The following is a 21,747-nucleotide window of genomic DNA, read 5'->3' as shown; positions in this document are numbered from 1 at the left end:
TCGCGCCTCGACCGACACATACCTAATTGGTATAATGGCGGCGCCCTCTGGCTGCGGCTGCACCGACTCGCTACAACGGGTCAGGTGTATCGACATTTCGTTCTGTGTACATTGTTACAAAGAATGACAATACAAAGGAAATTATTATTATTATTTTCTAATTATCTGTTGGCATTTTCATGTGTTTTGGAGTAAATATTTTACACAGTTGGAGTCTATGGATTGTTGCTGATGTAACAAAGCCATTTTTGTGGACATTTGAATCATTTAGTGACGGCCAGGGGACGTGGTGAGTTACGCAGACTTTATAGTATTCCGGTATTTTGTTTCAGACAGATCATGATTTTTCTGTGATGGGTTTATCTTCAAAAGACCATTATATCTTGAATCTCAAAAGTGTAAGCTTTCCAATGATATGTGGCATTTTGTATTTCAGTGACTGGTCACATTGTAGAGAAACACATTTGTTTATCAAAAGTCCAGCGGCCCACCATTGGAAGGTTGAAGGGTTAAGAATAGCCACATAATAAAATAAATAGAAGAAAACATGTACACCAACCTGTGAAGGCAGTGAGTTCTTCATATGGCAACCATTGACAACTGGTGAACCATCTGAACCAACTCCCTGATTTGGGTATTTTATTTTACATTTGTAAATATAGCTTTGATGTGAGTATATACGGTAGGGAGAATATCAGTAGGGAAAAATTACATACTCTGTGCTTCAGACGGCACCACCGTAGCTGTATTCAGTTGTATTTTGTAGATACAATCCCTTGAAAAATAATTTGCCCCCTTCCTGATTTCTGTGTTTATTGCATATTTATCACTCACAAAAGGTTTTATCCCTACTGTGAAGCATGGGGATGGTAGAATCATGCTTTTCGGGTGTTTTTCTGCACACGGGTCAGAACGAGTGCTCTGCATTAAAGAGAGGACAACTGGGGCCTTGTATTGTGAGATTTTGGGGAACAACCTCCTTCCCTTAGTCAGAGCATTGAAGATGGGTCGTGGCTGGGTCTTCCAACACAACAACGACCCGAAGCACACAGCCAAGAAAACCAAGGAGTGGCTCCGTAAGAATCATATGAAGGTTCTAGCATGGCCCAGCCAGTCTCCAGCGCTAAACCCAATCAAACATCTTTGGAGGGAGCTCAAACTCCTTGTTTCTCAGCGACAGCCCAGAAACCTGACTGATCTAGAAAAGATCTGTGTGGAGGGGTGGGCTAAGATCCTTTCTGCAGTGTATGTAAACCTGGTGAAGGACTACAGGAAATGTTTGACCTTTGTAATAGCAAACATAGTTTACTGTACCATATTTTATCATTCATTTTATTAAGTGTTCAAATACTTACTCTCATCTATATCACACAAATAAATCGTTAAAAAATCATGCATTGTGATTTCTGAATTTTTCTTTTTAGTTTATTTCTCTCACAGTGGACATGCACCTATGATGAATATTTCAACTATCAAAGTCCACAAATGTTCTATACATCAACAAATAACATCTTAACAAAAGATTCAGAATACTTTTAATAACAATGATATAAGAAAACAATGATTTCAATCAGGAAAATATTGAAAACCATTTTGAAACAAATTTCAAGTACCAGCAAAACTAGAAAGATTTGGACAATGTTACAAAAAGCTTGTCAGCCTTTTGTCTTTCAAAAGACATGCTACTTACATTCTATAGCTTATGAATTACCTATATTTCATGTTGACAATGTCAAGTATTTTGTGTTGATCTCTGTGTCTTGTCTGTTGATGCTCTTGCAACATCCATTGCAGCCTGTTAATCCTGGAAGGTGGATTACCTCTTGTGCGGTCCCTTCTAAAGGTTTCTTAATTTCTTCATGCTGAGATTTTTAGTTTTTCCTTGCTCTCATGTAAGTTTTAGATCAAAGGATGTTTCATTGATAGTCTGTAGTCTGTAATAGGCTGTAATCCTTACAGCCCTCTGAGACTTATTGTGATTAAGGGCTATACAAATATACGTCATTTGACAAAATAAGACTGAAGGTTACCTAAATAATTCATATTGGACTTCTTTAGGTTCAGTTACCTAAGTGGCATCTTGAAAATATTGTTCTGCATGTTTGAGATTTACATCTGCGCTATATCCGGAAGAATGTGTGTTTCACATTTCTTCTTTCATCAGAAAGTGACTAACAAGAAACCCTTTGTGACTTGTGAGAGGTCAGGTTGCTAACTTATTCATCAAAGAGATTTTTTTCTGAGTTTTTACCACGGAAGGTAAGTCAAGTCACATTTGTTTTATTATGTTAATCACGAAAATGTCTATAATGGCTGCACAAGCCACAATTACAACATCCCCTGATATGAAACCTTAATGCGGGCGAGGACAAACACCTGTGCTGCTGTGGTTTTGTGGCCATTGGACTTAGTGACATGAGAGGCTATTGCAGTTACCACAAAAATATAATTACTGTAATCCCTCTTCATTTTTTTTCGCGGGGGCCGCGTTCCTAAGACAACCTGCAATTGGCAAAATTCGTTAAGTAGAAACCCATCCATTATCTGCACTGCTTCTCCTCAGTAAGGTCGCGGGGGTGCTGGAGCCCATCCCAGCTATCTTCGGGCAGTGGGCAGGGGACACCCTGAACTGGTTGCCAGCCAATCGCAGGGCACACAGGGACAGACAATTCACTCGCTCATTCACACCTAGGGACAATTTAGACCGGCCAGTTACCCTGACATGCATGTTTTTGGAATGTGGGAGGAAACCGGAGTGCCTGGAGGAAACCGGGGAGAACATGCAAACTCTGCACAGGAAGGCTGGTAGCTGGATTTGAACCCATTACCTAGGAACTGTGCCGCACACGCGCTAACCACTGCGCTGCCGTGTAAGTAGAAACCATTTTATACAATTATACATTCAAATACTCTTATACATGGAAGCCAAAGAACAAACTGTATTTATTGGCTCAAGCATTTGTTCAACAAATAAAATATTTTTTAAACTTCTATCACTTTTTTCAAATTATGATTGTAAATAATAATCTGAACTGTTTTAAATTGCAAAAATCTCGGTCGCAATCCGGGTAATCGGATTGAACTGGAGAAAATGAAAAATGATGATGATTTTAAAAATCCAAAATACAGTCGAACAAATAGTGACTCAGGTGTATTCACTGCTCTTCTGAATGAGTGGCTGCATCTGAACTCCGCTCTGCAGCGTCTGTAGTGCGGGTGTGTAGTCTTGAAAGAACATAGGGAAAGACATTTGTTGTCGCTTTTTTTTTTTCTTTTTGGCAAAAACATCTTTATACACAAACATGCAAGGACGTAAGTTTGGTGTTGGCATTGGTGGGGACCAAACCATAACCAAGTGAAGTCCTGTTTATTTGTATAGCCCTTAATCACAAGGGGTCTCAAAGGGCTGCACAGACTATTGCAAACCACAGACTATTATTACACCATCCTCTGATCTAAAACCTACATGACGACAAGGAAAACCCCAAAAACCTCAACATGGGGAAAATGACGAAACCTTGAGAAGGGACCGCACATCATGTAATCCCCCTTCCAAGATGACCAGGCTGCAATGGATGTTGCAAGTGCATCAGCAGACAATACACGGACATCATAAACACAAAATACTTGTATAGGTTATAAAAGAATATGCAGTCGACAGCTTCCTGCCCTAAAATCTAGCACCAATGCAACAGGTTCTAGATCAGGTGTCGGGAACCAATGGCATGAATACATATGGCTCGGAGATAAAATAGATACTGTGCAATCAATTAATATATTGATATTTGAAGCTTTGATTGACACACATGCAAAGCCAAGGCTGTTGAAAAAATGAGGTTTGGTCCAGTATACCGTCTATGCTACTTGATTCATCCTGAAGGCAACACAACCAGGAAGTAGATGTTATTTTAAATACTTTAATACAACTCAAGTAAATAAAATTAAAGCACTTAATTAAATTAACATAAAATGTATGATATCCAAAATACTCACACCCAAAAATAAATAAGTAAAATAAATAAACCTGACTGTTTGGAATTAAAAAAAAACTGTGTACAAAAATTAAACAACCCGGAAGTAAACGTGTTCTAGCAGCACCCCCACGTTGACACCAACACTATGCTACAGGTATGGTTTTTCTTTTTTATAATAATTATTAATAGAACACAATTTTACTACAGTTTACCGTCAAGGGATCACACCAGCAGACTGGTAATCGCTAGATATGTCTTTATATGGAATGAAACAATCTATGTTCATTGCCGAGACACTTTATAATGAAAAGCCACAAAACAAGCTTCAACCCAAAACAAACTTTTTAACCAGAAGCTCCAGCAAAGCACTTAGAGCAATTTGGGTGACTGTAGGAATGGGCGCAGCAATACACAGGACCGGACCACTCTTCTTGCCCAGCACCGTCTGCATTGAGGGTAAATACGTTAGTATCCTTTGCAGGATTTTGGGACATTTTTACATAATAACTTTGCTCGCACCTTGTTTTGAAACCATTATTTAGGACAAAAATGAGCCTCCACAATCAAGTAACTGCGGGAGGGAGACACATTTTAAGTGGTCTATTTATATTAATAAGGGACTCAGGCTCTGGCTTTATTATTATTTCACGGATTTTATGAAATCACAAAACATCACACAGTGAAATAAAATGGGCTGCAGAATTAGCTTTTGTCTGGAGAGCGGGTTTGGCGTTTTTTTTTTTGAGTTTTGTTTCTAAATATGTAGTGTGGCTCTCTCAGGAAAAAAAATCTAAATATTTCTGCTTTTCTGCTTCTTTGGGTCAAAAAGGTTCACGACCTCTATTCTAGAGGATGGAGTACATCAGGTCCAAGTGCCGGTACGATGGCTCGATATGCATGCACCATGCAACAACCAGGCACATCATTCCCCCTCAAGGACAAGAAGACGAAGAGTCAACATCACTCATAAACTATGTATCTTAAGCCTGGATTTAAACCAGCAATTTTAAACCCAGATTTTCTGTTTGGCCCTGGGGCTGGATCCGGACTTTCTGTTCTCAGGTGGCTGGATAAGCAAAAGAATGTCAACTTAAAGATTTTAACTTACCGTAGTTTTTAAGTAATATGCTTTATTATTCAGCCTACATTAGTAACCTACCCTAAAGGAATGTTTTCTCAGTGCAACACATTTATTCAAAAACAATTGGAAAAATGACTTATGTCGTATTGGCAGGGTTGGGTAGGGTTACTTTAACTTGATTACTTTCAATTACTTTTGGATTACACCAATACCAAATATGCTAATAAAAGACAAAAGAAACTAAATGTGAATAAAATTACTACATTTTGTGCAGGCTTGAGGAGTGACGGAATACATGGAACGGCAAAAATGATGTTGGCAAGCTGTTTGGATTTATTTTCATTTTGTTTCTGTCGCATTTTATGTTAGTGTTTCCGGAGATCAAAGAGATCAAAGCCACAAGAGAAAACTTACCACGTGTTGTGAGTCATAATTTTATTCATATTTAGTTTATTTTGTCTTTTATTAGCATATTTGGTATTGGAGTAATCCAAAAGTAATTGAAAGTAATCAAGTTAAAGTAACCCTACCCAACCCTGCGTATTGGTTGTATTAAGTGGTTCATTTTAACAGTTTTACACCTGAACCAACCAACCACACTCTACAAACTGAAGTTGGAGCTATGGAAACATCTATAATTATCCCCTTAATTCTCATACTGGTCTGAAAATAATTCAAAAGAAATACAAGATAAAGGTTTCAGCAGTCCATGGGCAATGATTATAGATCAAACCACTAGGCTGGGCCTACTAAAGCTGAGAGTATATCCTTTACTTCCTTCTAGCGGCCAGATGGAGCTCTTACATAAATTTATTTAACACCATTACTTTTGATAGAAACATCATAGAGACTTTCTTCTTTTTTTGAAATTCTCAGAAATTTATAGTGGGCTGGGTGAAACCATTCAATAGGCCAGGTCCGGCCTACGGTCCTTATATTTGACACACCTGATTTTAACACTTCCACGGAGGTTGCAGATCAAATTTTAGAGGGCAGAGCATTCCACAGGGGCCCGAATGGAGAACGTTCTTGAACTTCCGGATTTCTTCTTGGCTCTTGGAATTATTAGTAGACCAGCGTTTTATGAGCAGAAATATGCATAAGTCTCATGTAGCGTTAAGATTTGGCCTAAAAATTCACGCCTCACCGTGGTCTGCGGCTATTGAAGCACTATGTAGCCGCAGCCCGAGCAATTAACTTGATTTGAGAGAGCGAACCCAAAGTAAACCTGAAATCTCATTTTTCATTTTTGAGGGCACAGGAGGAGGTAGGGGGATTATGGTTGACTAACCCATCGCCACCTGCCCACTGTACGCCTGCTTCTCTGAGTCGGGCGACGCGGGCTGTGTTGCACTAGAGGGGTAGAAAGTCCATCACGCGCATCCACCACCGCGCATACTTAATGCCAAGGCTGTATAAATAATTTATCCGTACTAAAGGAGTGGAGAGTTGTTGTGAAAGGATAGTGGGATTGTGGACGCGTTCTTAAGGATGGGCTGGGCACCCGTATGATGCGGCAGGGGTAAACCAGTGAAAGCTGTCGGGCCCTGCTGTTGAACAAAAGAGTGTATTATGTGTCACCCTGACCCGAGTGACATGGCCGCTTTCTGGTGTCCCATTTTCATCTGGAGGGACGAAAGCATGACCAACTTTTGTGCTGAGGTGCCTAACTTGTTTGGGTGTTTGGGCAATTGGGCTGGCCATGGTCCAATAATTTTTGTATGTTTTTTTGCTATTTATTTCCCTTTTATTTTCTTTGTTATTGTATGTGTGTGTCTTGCTGTCGGTCACCCCTCTTGAGGGATATGACCAAGGTAGATAGATAGATAGATTTCTGTGTCTGCTGTGGTTACATCAACCCCAAAAAATGTCACCAGAGTTGACGGGAATATTTAAGCCTGTCCGTCCTTTTGACAGCTTGGGAATTGGACTGTAAACCACAAGAGCAGTACGCCCTGGAGACAAAGAAAAAACAATGACGTATGGAAAAATTCAGCCAGAGAAGCCCAGCCCGAAACCCGAACGTAATGATTGATATTTTAGGCTCTGCCAAACCAAAATCTCAGGATTAACATCTTAGACTACTTCAAAGATACTATTTGTTATTTTTCTAAGATGAGGGACACAAACTCTGGTCCCACGGGCTGCGTGTTTCAGACTTCTTTCCCCAAAAAATATCTCCGTGTTGTCCTCTGCTCATTTTCTTGTGTTACCCAAGCCCCCGCCCAGCCCACTGGAACCCCGCCACGTCTCAAACTTTGCTTTGCAGTTCGCACACAACCGGACGGAAAAAGAGGAGAAAGGGGGTGTTTTACGGCGAGCAGCTGCTAGCTGCCTGAAGGGAAATTTGAGGCGAAGTTTCGGGAATGAAAGAGCGCAAACGCCGGCATCGAAGCAGCGGTAAGCGACAGCACCGATATGTTTAACCTCCCAGGTAGACTCATTTTCTTCTTTTCTGACAACATTTTAACCCGGATCCGTTCTTTGATGCTGTTCTTCTTTTTGAATGATAAACGTCCTTGTCTGCCGTTCGACACGAACTCTTTGAGTTTGTTTTCTACGCGCGAATGCAAAGAAAACACAATGATATCTAAAAAATAATAAGAATATCGTAATTTGAAGTCATGTTAGTTGTCAGAGTAGACACACCTCATTGATTGCCTTGGACAATCTGTTGATTTTCATCATTAAAGGTAATCCCAAATCTTAACTCGTTCAATGCCATACGGCCATTTTTTATTGGTTTACAGAAAAAAAAAATAAAAAAAAAAAACTGAAAGGATTGTTTGCGTTCTTTATTTGGTAAATAAAATAATCTTGTTTACACAAATTGTTTTTGTCTTAGGTGCTGGGTTGTGTTAGCATACCTGTAAACCTCAGCCAGTTGCTTGCTTCATTAACAGGGTTGGGTAGGGTTACTTTAACTGGATTACTTTCAATTACTTTTGGATTACTCCAATACCAAATATGCTAATAAAAGACAAAAGAAACTAAATATGAATAAAATGACTAAATTTTGTGCAGGCTCGGGGAGTAACGGAATACATGGAACGGCAAAAATGATGTTGGCAAGCTGTTTGGATTTATTTTCATTTTGTTTCTGTCGCATTTTATGTTAGTTTTGCCGGAGATCAAAGAGGTCAAAGCCAGGAGAGAAAGCTTACCACGTGTTGTGAGTCATATTCAGTTTCTTTTGTCTTTTATTAGCATATTTGGTATTGGAGTAATACAAAAGTAATTGAAAGTAATCCAGTAAAAGTAACCCTACCCAACCCTGTTCATTAACATGGAGGATCGTTCCTTGGGGCATGGGGGTGGGACGCCGCGTGACCCCCCCCTCCTCAAAATATTTTTTCCTTGTAAATTTACTTCGCTGATTGCAACTTCGTTGTGCACCTGAATTCATGGTAAAGGCCAGCGCACACCTAGCGCCAACCACACCCGACACCACTGCCAATCATCATTTTGCTTCTGGCGTGCTGGGGGTAGCGAGGAAACCGCGATTCGACGCATGTACTAGAAATACAAAACACGCCTCGGATCAGAGTTGGTTTGTTGAGGAGATAGGAATTCCGACTTTTTTTTAAAGAAACGGCTTTTTGGCCTCTGCTCACTGAAAAGAGCTGTCTCTTTTGGCTCTCGAACGGCTTTTCAGGTCGTTTAATCCATCCTTCCATCCATCCATTATCTGCACCGTTTATCCTCAAAAGGGTGGCAGGGGTAACGGAGCCCATCCCAGTTATCTTCAGTCAAAGGGCAGGGGACACCCCGGACTCATGCCAGTTCACACAGATACAGACAACCATTTATATGCTTAGTCATACCTAGGGACAATTTGAAGACACATATTAACCTACCACGTATGTTTTTGGAAGGTGGGAGGAAACCGGAGTGCCTGGGGGAGAACATGCAAACTTGGCACAGGAAGGCTGGTAGCTGGCTTTGAATTCATGATCTTAGAATTGTGCCGCAGACGCTTTAACCACTCAGCCGCTGTGCCGCTCCTGTTCAATCCATATATTACGATTCATTATGAATTAAAGGGTGAAAATAAAGCAAATTTGACACTTAAACGGTAATGCTGAAAAACACTGAAAACAAAAAAATTAAACATTTATGAATCTACAAAAAAACAACACAATATTAACCTTTTTTATATGCAACCGATTTGAAGCTAACAGCACAGAATACCCTGAAGAAAAAAACATTTCGACCAATCACAAAAGAAAATTAGCGTCTCGAAGGGAACTGGCTCCTGACTGGTGGCCTCAAATGCCAGCTCCTAGAGCCATTTGGTTTGTCAACACCAGTCTGTTGGCAACAGCACTGTCAAATGTAGGCCTCACATTTTATTTGCGATTCAGCCCTCATCTGCCTTTTCTTTCGGCACTTTAGTAAATACTGTATTCGTAATTGCTATCTACCTACGTGTTAGCCGCTATTTGTATGGTAACATGATATGAAAATACATGACATAAACAAGATGGAGGAGTGCTGAAGAAGGTGACTCTGAAAAGAGTGCCTGGTCTTGGGGCGCACGTCTCCATTGGCGTTCTGCCACTAAAAAGCATCAACGCCAAATTTACCACGCGGTCGGCGCCACCTGTGGTCGAGGCTTAAGAAGACCGTATGGTCGTTTCTCAGTTGCCCCCCGTACTTGCGTTCCCATGTACAGACGCTCCCCTACTTACCAGCATTCGACTTAAGATAAACGGTAGATACGATCATTTTTTTCGGGGTGTCGAAAAATATCCGGACATTGCCGTGAGTTAGATTTTGTATTGTGCACCTTTTTCCGAGTACAGGACATAACTGTAGTGCTTCTTTCCGCCGCTACTGGCATGTGGTGACGCTTTGAGAGGTCACTTGGAGAAGAAATTCGACCTCCTCATCCTCGTTTGTTTGTAAACATACTGCCTGTATCTCCAGCGTGCTAAGAACTTTTGATGTTTTTATTGTTTAATACATTGTGCATCCATTCAATATGTTTGGTGTAAAGAAGAAGCGAGCCATTTATTTTGAAATGAAAGTCACCTAACTCTTCCGAACGTTTCAAAACAGTACAGGTTATTTATACAAGCCTTAAACATACTTATATAAAACCTTAAACATACTTATATAAAACTTAAACATACGTTCCATACAAAACATAGCACTGAAGCAACTTACAGACAAATTCAACGGTCATCAGGATCTTGTTAGTAAGTAGGGCAGCGTCTGTATTCATGAACGCCATCATCGATAATGCATCTGACTAGACCAGTCGGTCGGTAGCAGCTTTCATTAATTCTGATAAAAAATATCTTGTGCCCCCAATAATATTAATCTTGAAATGGTAAATGCATTTGTATAGAACTTTTAATCAGTCACCGAAGACCTCCAAAACGCTTCACAATGTACTTTGCCCGTTCACACATACAGTACACTCACACACCGATAGCCAAAGGCCGCTATGCACGCCGCCTACCTGCCTATCGAGTACCTCAGGAGCCAAATAATTATTGCAATTTCCCTTATTAACCGATGATAAACCTTACAAACACAGCGGGCTACCTGTTTGATCACTACAAGAAAGACTGTAGAATAAAAACAATCATAAATTGTGAAAGAAAGTTCATTTTATTTAACAAATAAACAAGTTAAACACACACAGTTATCTCATTATCTTTCTTTGTTCCTTCCCCAATAACAGTAAATTTAGTATTGCAGTATGCGTGTACTACATATATGGTTTCCTGTACAAAAATGACAATACAGCACACACAACTTAAAATGATCAAAAAACATAAAATAACTGGGAAAATGTATACCTTAATAAGGGGAATAAAGGTCATTAACACGGGGAGCAATTGACTGAGGTTAACAGGTCCATTGTTCTAAATTACTGTATATGCTCGCATAGAAGATGACCCTAATTAACTGCTTTCAATTAGCCACATAACACAAGAAGTAAAAGACAAAAAGTATTTGGTCACCTACAAATAAGCAAGATTTCTGGCTGTCAAATGAAATGATCTGCATTTATATAGCGCTTTTCAAGTCAAGACTTCCCAAAGCGCTTTACAGTGTGCTTTACATTTCCCAATAGCGGCCGTGCAGCCATGTAAGGCGCTAACCTGCTTATTGGGGGTATTAGGGGTTCAGTGTCTTACCCAAGGACACTTTGACATGTAACACAGAGGAGCTGGGATTCGAACTGCGATCTCTTGATCCCAAGACGAGCGCTCTACACACCGCCCCAAAAGACTCAAATTAGCATAAGGACTTTAAAAATGTATTTTTTATTTACAAAATCCACATTTAGCTTTACGACATGAGGGATCTATATCCGGAATGAATGACGTCCCAAAGAAAAAACACACCTCTACAGCCTTGAGGGAACGAAGTGGCACACCCATGGGTGAAAAATCATCAGAGAAGGATGTCCTGCTCGCTCCTTAAGATAAACAGGATCACTCGTTACACACCTCAATTAAATATTTGCTCATCCATTGCCAATCCACACTTAAACATGTAGTTTGAAGATGATCTGTAACTGTTTTTTCACCAGAATACACAATTTCAATTTTTGTTCAGGTCCCGCATGCTCTTTTTTCGTAAGGTTTTTTTATCCGATTTTCTTACATGTTTGCCTGTACTCTTTAAAGACCCGGAATTTTTTTTAAAACAATACTTTTCTGTGATGATTTTGCCACAAAAGACGGAATGCTTCATAAATTCGGTGTCGAAGCTCCTGAAAATTTGATTTTACATTAAAAGTCACGCCCTTCAAATATTTTGCGAATTTTGATCTTGCTTCTAAAGTCAGTGGGTAGCCAAATGTTATTAGCTCCAGTGACCAAAAGAGGGTTCATTGTTTTCTTCTGAGTTTACACAGTGGTGGACCACCTTTTCTGGGCCACGTACCAGTTCATTAACATTTTTTCTGGTCCTGCCCAAGGGCATCTTTTTCCAAAATTATAATAAGAATAATGATGATAATAACAACAATTATAAGATTTATATTAATAAAACCAGGCAGCACGGCAGCTGAGTGGTTAGCGCGTCTGCGGAACAATTCTGTGGTCTCGAGATCGCACCTTCCTGTGTTCTCCCGGTGCTTGCGTAGGTTTACTCTGGGCACTCCGGTTTCCTCCCACATTCTAAAAACATGCATGTCAGGTTAATTGGCTGGCCCAAATTGTCCCTAGGTGTGAATAAGTGAGATGGCTGGAATGGGCTCTAGCACCCCTGCGACCCTACTAAGGATAGGCGGGGCAGATAATGGATGGATATTATTAACAACAATAATAATAATGAGCGTAAATGCTCTGTAGAATCGTGTGGTACATTAAGATTTCTTTGTTACAACACACCGAAATCACATAAATGCATTTTACAGACCGCTTATCCTAACGAAGGTTGATCAGGTCCCATCCCAGCCATGTTTTTGGAATATGGGAGGAAACCGGACAACATGCAAATCCTATACACGGAGGCCAGGAGTTAGAATTAAACCAAGGACCCCTGAACTGAGATGTAGACATGCTGATAGCCACACACTCTGGTCACCGTTTAACCCAAAACGTCACGGCGATCGGTGTGCAGAATAAGTAAAAATACAAATGCACCAAATGAATTGGAGCTAAAAAATCTAGCCCGACCATGGCCGCGGGGAAATAATCCTGAACACGTTTGAACCTGACTGATTAACTTGATACGTGGGACTCAACCAAAAGTAAACCCGAAGCGTTACTTTGGCGCCATGGAAACTAGGCGATGAAGTGTGCGTTCCGGCACCAGAGTGCGCGCTTCGGCTGAAGTGCCATCTTGGCGTTTACTTCAGGCCGAGTCCCTCAAATCAAGTGTACACTTTAAAGTGCAGCGCCGAAATGAACACTTTGGCGGCGAAGTGCAGAGAAATGAAACTGAACGAAATGGCACCGAAAAGAAAATCATTTTTTTCAAGTTTTTGGCCCAAAAGCACAAAGAAAGTTTGCAAAACTTGAAAGCTATTGGCGAGCAGTGGAAAACGATGTCTAACGTAAGCGGCGTAGAGGTGGAAAGAGGAAGCGGCGCATCTTCTACAGTGACACAGAGGATGAAAATTTCTTTGGATTTTGTGATTTGAAATTAAACTAATGCTTTGGTAAGCATGTTCTCTGAAAGAGTTATCTGAATAATACATCTTTGGTGCCGAAGTGGGCATTTTGGTGCAGAACTGCAGCGCCGAAGTGTGTTACTCAAGTAAAAGTACTGTAACTTAAATATTACTCAAATCGAAGTAAAGGGCAGTCATCTAAATAATTACCCGAGTAAAATCAAGTGCATGCTGTGCATATCCTCCACTAAGAAAAAACAAATTAGAAATAAGATGAGAGAGAAGCCCGGCCCGACTTAATGATTGACATTTTATGCCCGAACCAGGCCCCAAAAGCTTACCTTTAAAATGAACCAACCTTACAAAAAGCAATTTACCCGCCCATGTAAACCACACTGATTTTAATTCAAAAAAAAGTTCAGGGTCGCTTGGAACCTTTCTTTGATGAAATCAAAATTTAAATTTTTTTCAAGTAAAAGTCATTAAATCTAACTTTGTCAATAGCTCGACTGTACTTTCTGTTTATTTTGAAAGTCATTTGATTAATAAAAAAGTGGGATTTTTCATGGAAAACAAAATTATCTGGGTGACTCCCAATGTTTGAACAGTCATGTATATTTTCCTTATGTTTTTTTTTCTTTGCTGTGAGTAAGGCAAGACATTTTCCTCCTGTTTAAAATGGGTGTTTAGGGTTGGTTTAAAAATGGTGGTGATACGGATGACTCAGTTGTGGACACTATAAAACCAATAACCAAAGAATGAATAACGTACTGCTGAGTGGAATCGACTATGTTTCTGATGTGGGAAATCACTGTCTCAAATCTGATTAGCCAACATTTGTTAAGAGCTCATATAAAGTAAGAAAATAACATAAGACTTCAGACCAGTAATTGTATTAATTTGTCTTTTGAAGGTGGAACTGACAGAGACAGAACTACACTAACTCAATTTTTCTTGGCCTATTTTGCAGTAACGCTACAAAGGGATTTACAGCAACATCGAGCCCCAAATACCAGCCATGCTCCGTTACAGAGTGAAGCTCAGCACACTGTTTTTCCTGTTGTTCCTGCAGGGAGCAGCTGTGCTCCTCCTCTGCGGTTGGTACATAAGGCTAAAATCAAGCGACTGTACGCCCACCAATAAGAAAGTCCACATTTTGCTGTTGTCGTCATGGAGATCAGGATCATCTTTTGTCGGTCAGGTGTTCAGTCAACATCCGTCCGTCTTCTACCTCATGGAGCCTGGCTGGCATGTTTGGACAAAACTGAAAAACTCTGGTGCGCAAGCTCTAAGAATGGCTGTAAGGGATCTAATGCATCGTGTGTTACATTGTGATTTCTCGGTGACAGATGCTTACCTGCCAGAGCATTATAAAACATCTTCTTTGTTCATGTGGAGTCACAGTCGAGCACTGTGCTCACCGCCAGCGTGTCCTCTCACGCCACGTGGCGATTTCAGCAATCAAACTAAATGCTTCCTAAAGTGCGATGCAACGGGCCTACACGGTGTGCAGGAAGCCTGCATCTCTTACAGTCACGTAGTCTTAAAATCTGTGCGCATTTTTGAACTGGAATCTCTCTACCCTCTCTTTGAGGATCCTAGCCTTGACCTCCGCATCATTCATCTGGTTCGGGATCCCCGGGCCGTGGCGCGATCGAGAGAAAAGTCGTCTGGAGCTTTTGTTAGCGATAATGCTGTTGTGTTGGAGCAGCGACCCGTACCAGCAGCAGAGGTACAATATCAAGTCTTGCGAGAAATATGCCGTAGTCATGTGCGAATAAGTGACAGGGCGCTTAAGAAGCCTCCTCCGTTTCTCGAAGGACGATACAAAATGGTACGATATGAGGATGTGGCCCGCAACCCTCTGAAGGAAATTAGTGCCATGTATGACTTTGTGGATCTGGAAATGACAGAGAAGTTAGAAGAATGGATTTATAAGTTGACTCACGGAAAAGGCAAAGGTTCTTTAAAAGAAGCCTTTCAAATTACATCACGAAATGCTGCCGATGTTTCGCAGGCTTGGCGCACCACCCTGCCACACAACAAAGTCAAGCGTATTCAGGATGTTTGTAGGGGGGCCATGTCATTGCTTGGGTACAGTGCCGTTAACAGTGATAAGGAACAGAAAAGACTTGATATTGATTTACTGGTTCAGCATGAACCTTACCAGTTCAGCTGGTTATCACCAAGAACACAGAGCCCCAGTAAAAGTTCAACTAATGGATAGTATCTTATGTTCTACGCCACATGTCAAACTCGGGTGGGGGCTGAATCTGGCCCGCCACATCATTTTATGTGGCCCACGGAACAATGCTGACGAAGCACAAGATAAAATAATTGCATTCCGTCAAACAATGACCTGCAGTTTTAAATATGTCAAATGGATTTGGCCGAAGCCAGGCGCCACACCCAAAGCAGCCACTGCAGCTGTACCATTAATCAACCAGAGAAAATTTAGGAAATCCATCCCAATGTTATTTTACTTAAAATAAAAGTCACTGATGCAATGTTAAAGGAAATACGCAAAATACAAAATGAAAAAAATAGGCACCTGGGTGTCTGCAGAAGTTTAAACAAGATTGAGCTCCTTTTTATAATAGATATGGAATCTAACAGCAAAGTTGCCATATTCAGGTGAACATTTTCATAAAAAATAAAAAGCAGACTTTTCAATCATTGAATCAAACATTTAAATTAGTGTTTGTATGATAAGTGGTGGGCAGCACGGCAGGGCATTGGTTAGCACGTGTGTGGCACAGTTCTGAGGTCATAGGGTCGAACCTTATTGTGTGGAGTTTGCATGTTCTCCCCGTGCTTGCGTGGGTTTACTCCAGGCACTACGGTTTCCTCCAACATTCCAAAAACATGCATGTCAGGTTAATTGCCTGGTCCAAATTGTCCCTAGGGGTGAATGAGTGAGTTGTCTGTCTCTGTGTGCCCTGCGACTGGCTGGCAACCAGTTCAGGGTGTCCACTGCCCAAAGATGGCTGGGATGAGCTCCAGCACCCCCGCGACCCTACTGATGATAAGCGGTGCAAATAATGGATGGATGGATGATATTTTGTTTCCAAGTTACAAAACCTGTAGTGGAAATGAACTCAGTTGTTGCTTTTCTTCTTTTATAGATACATAGTTGATAAACACTACAAGATATCTTAATACATTTTAGTGAAGAAAAAAATATATTGAGGAAAACAAACCCTCAATATACATTTTATGATCAAATCTTGCATCCCTGAATGATGATTTGAGAGCCTCTGAAAAGACCCCTCGCAGTAATACATTACACACTGAAACTATTAAATAAAATCATCATGCGATACTTAATCTTTTGTTATGAAAGGGGGGTGCAACAAAAAAAATCTACTAGTTGGTTTGACTTTCTTGCTTGCTAATACCATCACAAATTCTATTGCTTCGTGCTGAGGTGTGGGCCAAAGAGGAATCCTTAATCTTATCGCCCTCTGCCGTGAGGCAAGAGAACTGCGTGTTCACAACATCTGCAGATGCACAGCACACTAATGATGCACTAATTGTAACAAATAATATCCATAATATAATGTAAAAATTTGGAAAAATTTTTTTAAAAAGTGGTCAAGATGATTGAGAAAAAAACTTTAACACTGAATAAATACAAGCAGTTAATGTATTTTTAATTGTATATTTATATGATGACAGGTGAGAAACAGTCTCACGACTGCACGTCTGTTATACGTGAAACCTAATATTTATATTATTTCCACCCAAGAAAGAAACTATAAAAACACAAACAAATGAACAGTTGACTGATATTGTTCAAAACGGTGCAATAGAATTATAACAGACAAAAACTGCCGTTGAGTGACTACTGATTGCTTTAGAATTCTTTAGGAATGTAATCAAATGTCTGTTAAATTGTGTTGTAATGTTGTCAATAAATATGAATTATATAAAAAAAAAGAAGGATTTGACCTAAAAACTGTGAGTGAACTTCATTAATTTTAATTCCCTGATTGAGTCTTGAACGATTTTGCTCGTTTGGTACACAATTAATCCCATTTGAAAATTCCACAAGAAAATGCCTATTTGTCTCGGGTTTTACACGTTATATTTTTTTTTTCGAGAGTAAGAAGGAGATGGGTGGGAAAAGATCATTTGTAAAATACTGTTTATATTGTTATTCAAAGAATGTGATCATTTTAAAAGGATTAACAAATGATTTTTCTAATAACTTAAGTTATGATCATTTGTTTGTATGATTAATAGAATAAGCGTCCAAAGTTATTTTGTGGACAGGTCTCTTTTAAGCATTTGGCTTCAACCTGTCATTCTTTTATTCTTTTCAGGTGATTTGTTCATTTTGTGATGTGATGTTTGCTGCAACGTGATTGAATCTATTGAATGTACTTCCATTGTAAAAATCTTAATGGGTTTGGTAGGCAGCCAGGCTAACTGGGTAAGACAGAGGGGAGAAATGGGTTGAAAATTTGACTGAAGGTAGGAAATTGAATTGCTTGATTGACTTGACTCAACCAGTGTATCAGTCCTTATCTGATATCAGAAGGAGAAAAACTATCGATATGTATCCCATCTCAGAAGTATTTTTTATAAAACACATTTATAAATGCATGTTAGTGAAGTTGTTTTGTATGTATTTATTAACGCAACATTTAAAATTGGTTATGAAACCAATAGTAATAACTGAAGTATATATTATGTCGCCTTTAAGCACTAGATAGATCGATAGATAGATACTTTATTCATCCCCGCAGGGAAATTCACACTTCTAGCAGCATCCCTGCGCTGGAGAACAAAACAATAATAAATCAAAAAGAATACAATACACAAATACCCAATGTGACGTGTTAATACCCAATGTAGTGTGTTATATAGAGTATCTAGATAGTGCTACACAGAATACACACTGCAATAAAAATACGGTAATATGCAATGTGGGGGGTGTGGTTTAATGTGGGCCTTTACACCGCCGGGAGGAGTTAAAGAGCCTCATGGCATGAGGAAGAAAAGATCTCCGTCTGTCCGTGGTACAAGACTGTGACAGCAGTCTGTCGCTGAAGCTGCTCTTCTGTCTGGAGATAATGCTGCGTAGTGGATGTGATGAATTGTCCATGAATGTCCACTAAATGTGAGATTGCAGATTGAGCAACTTTAAATGTAAAGGACCCGCTCAGAATTGTTGGAACTTTCCTCAAATGGGTCATAAACCTGTCAAAATTGGCAAATTTTGTTGAATGACGAATGTTTGTTTTTTTACCCCTATACCTGTCATAAAACTGTCAAAAAAGCTATAAATGTGTGACTTGTGACTGCAATTATATGTATTCTTTGTATTCCTGACATTCATTAATCAATTTTGATTTATTACCTGTCATATTAATGGAAATTAGTTATTTTTTTATGTCAGACGCTGCGAAGCTGGTTGCTCTGCGAGAGGGGGACTGAATCCATTGTGTTGTTACTCAAACGCGCGACACAAAGAAAAAGAAACAAAGAACAATGACTGGTGGATATATTTATATATATAAATTTTAAAAAGGCAGCGATAGAGAAGCCCAGCCCCAACCGGAATTAAATGATTGTTGTTATAGGCCCTACCTGACCTGGATTTTAGTTTGGGCTTGGGCTTAAGATATTACCTCTAGTCCCCACAAATGTTATGTGATCACTTAAAAAATGTGATTTGTCCCCACCAATGCCAAAACTAACCCTATGCCCTGGATCTGATTATCTTGAAACTACGAAGAATCCCAAAATTGAAGTGATTACTTCCATTTTTTTTTGATGAAAGCAACCAAGTTTTACAATGAGTATGACGGGTGTTTACATCTGCTTCTATTTGCAATGTAAACAACCCCCTCCACACCCAGATTGGAAGAAGGGTTGTAATAACAACACATACCGTAAATTCCGGACTATAGAGCGCACCTGATTATAAGCCGCACCCACCGCATTTCAGGAGGAAAACCGATTTTGTACATACACAAGCCGCACCTGTATATTAGCCGCATGCGCCCACATTGAAAAAACGCAATACAAACACGAGTCTTTTTGGTTTGAACAATTTTATTGACACTAGTAACATCAAATTGACAATGTGAGGTTTGAACAATTTTTCTCGACAATCTTAACAGCAAATAAGCATGTTCACAAATTCGTTATATGATGTTTTGACAATTTTTTTTAACCCCTACCCGATACAGTCCAAAAAACACAGCCGGCAAAATGATCAGAAAATGATACCGGTACTTAAGATTTAATGTAGACCTGCAGAGTCCGGGTGCCCGTTGAAAGTAATCAGAGGAAAAAAGTTTATATTTCCAGAGGTAAGGGTGGGAAAAATATATATCCACTATTGTCGGCCGCGTCCACAAGCATGTCTCACCTTTACTCCACTTCCCGTCAGCCTGCCTTTGCCCCGCCCCTTCTTTCTCATTTGCTCGTGCAGAACATATCAGAATAAGTTTGTAAAATAAATACATTACAAAAATATACAGTTGCAAATACATATTATACATGGTTACACATATTTACAAAGAAAGACGGTACACCAAGAGAGTTTTCAAAGCTTTAATAATAATATTATATTTTTCATCCCAAACCGTGCCTGTGAAGGGTAGCAAAACGCTACTGACAACACGCTCAGGTCAGGTGTTCAGTCAACATCCGTCCGTCTTCTGCCCACTGCCTGAAGATAGCTGAGATGGGCTCCAGCACCATGTGACCTTACTGAAGATAAGCGGTGCAGATAAAGGATGAATGGATGAAATGAATGTACAGGTTGTTGATGACAGGTTGTTTATTTAGTAGTATTAATCAGCATTGTTGCTTTTAATAGAAGATGATTGTGAAATAGGTAAGCATAGTCTGATGCTATGGTTTAGCACACTGAAAGTATATAGTTTAGTAGACCTCAAAATAAAAGGACACATTAAGGAAATTTGAACTCACAGGGAGAACAAGAGAGGACTGTACGAACAATCATCAGATATGAAAATTCCAATCTGTTTTGAAGGTCCTACCCTCCAAGGTTAAAAAAAAAAAGCAAATCCGCCCAAAGAGCTGTGAAAGTCAAAGAAAAACAACATGATTGACCTCTGTAAACAACATCAGTGAGGAATGATAGTCCAAGTAAGGTAAATACCCTCTCCTTTGCAAGTGTGCAATTTTAAAAACAGAAGCAAGTGGAATTAACTTATCACACACCTTCATGTTTTCCTAATATTTAGTTTTTTTTAGAATTACAAGGCTTGAAATATAACATATAAGAATGAGTTGGACAGGCTTTATGATCAGAAATGGTGATGATGTGGAATATACTTAGTAAACTGATGAATTGAAATTAGGATTTGTCAAATCTACTCAAAAAAGACATGAATTAAAAACGGGATTTTTTTTTAATCTACTCAGAAAACTGATGAATTGAATTTAGGATTTGTCGACTCAATCCACCCATTGAGGGGTCACACACACACCTCATCTTTATGAACTGTGGTTGAAACCAAAATGTTCTCTGTTTGACTTAAAGTCCTAGGGTATATACATTTTAGTATTTTATTTTAGTTGGACATTATTTTATCTTACATTTAATAAACAAAAAAATAGTAATTTAATATCAGATTTATTGAATAGTTTTTATTGTCATTGATATTTCTAAGGGATGGGCAGGGCACCTGTATGATAGGGCAGGGGTAAACCTGTCATGTCCTGCACGGTTGTCATGGCGCCCAGCTGGCCCCGCCCCTTGACACCGGCTGAGACGCATTGGACTGATTGCTTTTGGAGTACTTCAACGCTCCTTTTGGGACTGCCCGTTGCCAGACCATTGCTTTACCTTGTTGAAGACCTGTTCATGCCTGTTTGATCTGAATAATGCCTAGTTTGTAATTTTGATTGCCTTTAAACCTGTTTTGTTTTGTCTTTGGTCTGTTTGTGTGTTGGACAACTTTTATTTCATAATTAAAGTGACAGATCGTCTACGCATATGAGTTCCGACTTCCTGCTTCCCGGTCCGTTTCCTGACAAAACCAGTGAAAGCGGTCAGGCCCTACTGTTGAAGAGAATAGTGTGTTGTGTCACACTGACCCTAGTGACATGGCCGCTTTCTTGTTTCCCGTTTCATCTGGAGGGACGAAAGCGTGACCAACTTGGGTGCCGAGGTGCTTAGCTTCTTTGGGTGTTTGGGCATTTGGGTTGGCCATGGTCTCAAAAAAATGTGTGTGTTTTTTCCAACTTTTTCCCTTTTTGTATTTTCTTTGTTTTTGTGTATGTGTTTGTATTGCTGTCGGTCAACCCTCTCGAGGGATATGACCAGGATAGATAGATAGATAGATAGATAGATAGATAGATAGATAGATAGATAGATAGATAGATAGATAGATAGATAGATAGATAGATAGTCATTGATATCAATGTTGTGAAAGACAGCATGCAACGAGATAAGACATGGCACTCCTGGGCAAACAAGTAAAAAATAGGTGAATTGTGCTTAAGGACGGGCCTAAGTTATAATAATTGTGCAATGAAAAGAAGTGCAATAACATTTAGCAGCAACAAAAACACCGATATAGGTCGCACGGTATACCGTGTCATAGTTTTTTGCAATAACATTTAGC

At 39.7% G+C, this 21,747-nt stretch overlaps 1 protein-coding gene across 2 annotated transcripts; it reads left to right on the top strand.

The window, feature by feature from the left end:
• The first annotated feature begins 7,310 nt into the window (after positions 1 to 7,310).
• Positions 7,311 to 17,384, top strand: chst6 (carbohydrate sulfotransferase 6). Of its 2 annotated transcripts, none has more exons than XM_088339254.1 (2): positions 7,311 to 7,455; positions 14,106 to 17,384. In XM_088339254.1, the coding sequence occupies exon 2, from the start codon at positions 14,154 to 14,156 to the stop codon at positions 15,360 to 15,362; it is 1,209 nt and encodes a 402-aa protein (XP_088195380.1). In that variant the 5' UTR covers positions 7,311 to 7,455; positions 14,106 to 14,153; the 3' UTR covers positions 15,363 to 17,384. The 2 variants fall into 2 exon arrangements, with proteins under 2 accessions (XP_088195380.1, XP_088195381.1); XM_088339255.1 differs by having other exon boundaries at positions 7,311 to 7,489.
• Positions 17,385 to 21,747: the final 4,363 nt, after the last annotated feature.

This window comes from Urocampus carinirostris, chromosome 7 (assembly GCF_059441175.1).
Source record: "Urocampus carinirostris isolate Australia breed hairy pipefish chromosome 7, RoL_Ucar_1.0, whole genome shotgun sequence".
In the NCBI taxonomy this organism is placed as follows: domain Eukaryota; kingdom Metazoa; phylum Chordata; class Actinopteri; order Syngnathiformes; family Syngnathidae; genus Urocampus; species Urocampus carinirostris.
Note: the sequence above shows the minus strand (reverse complement) of the source record. Positions and strands in the feature narration are given on the sequence as shown.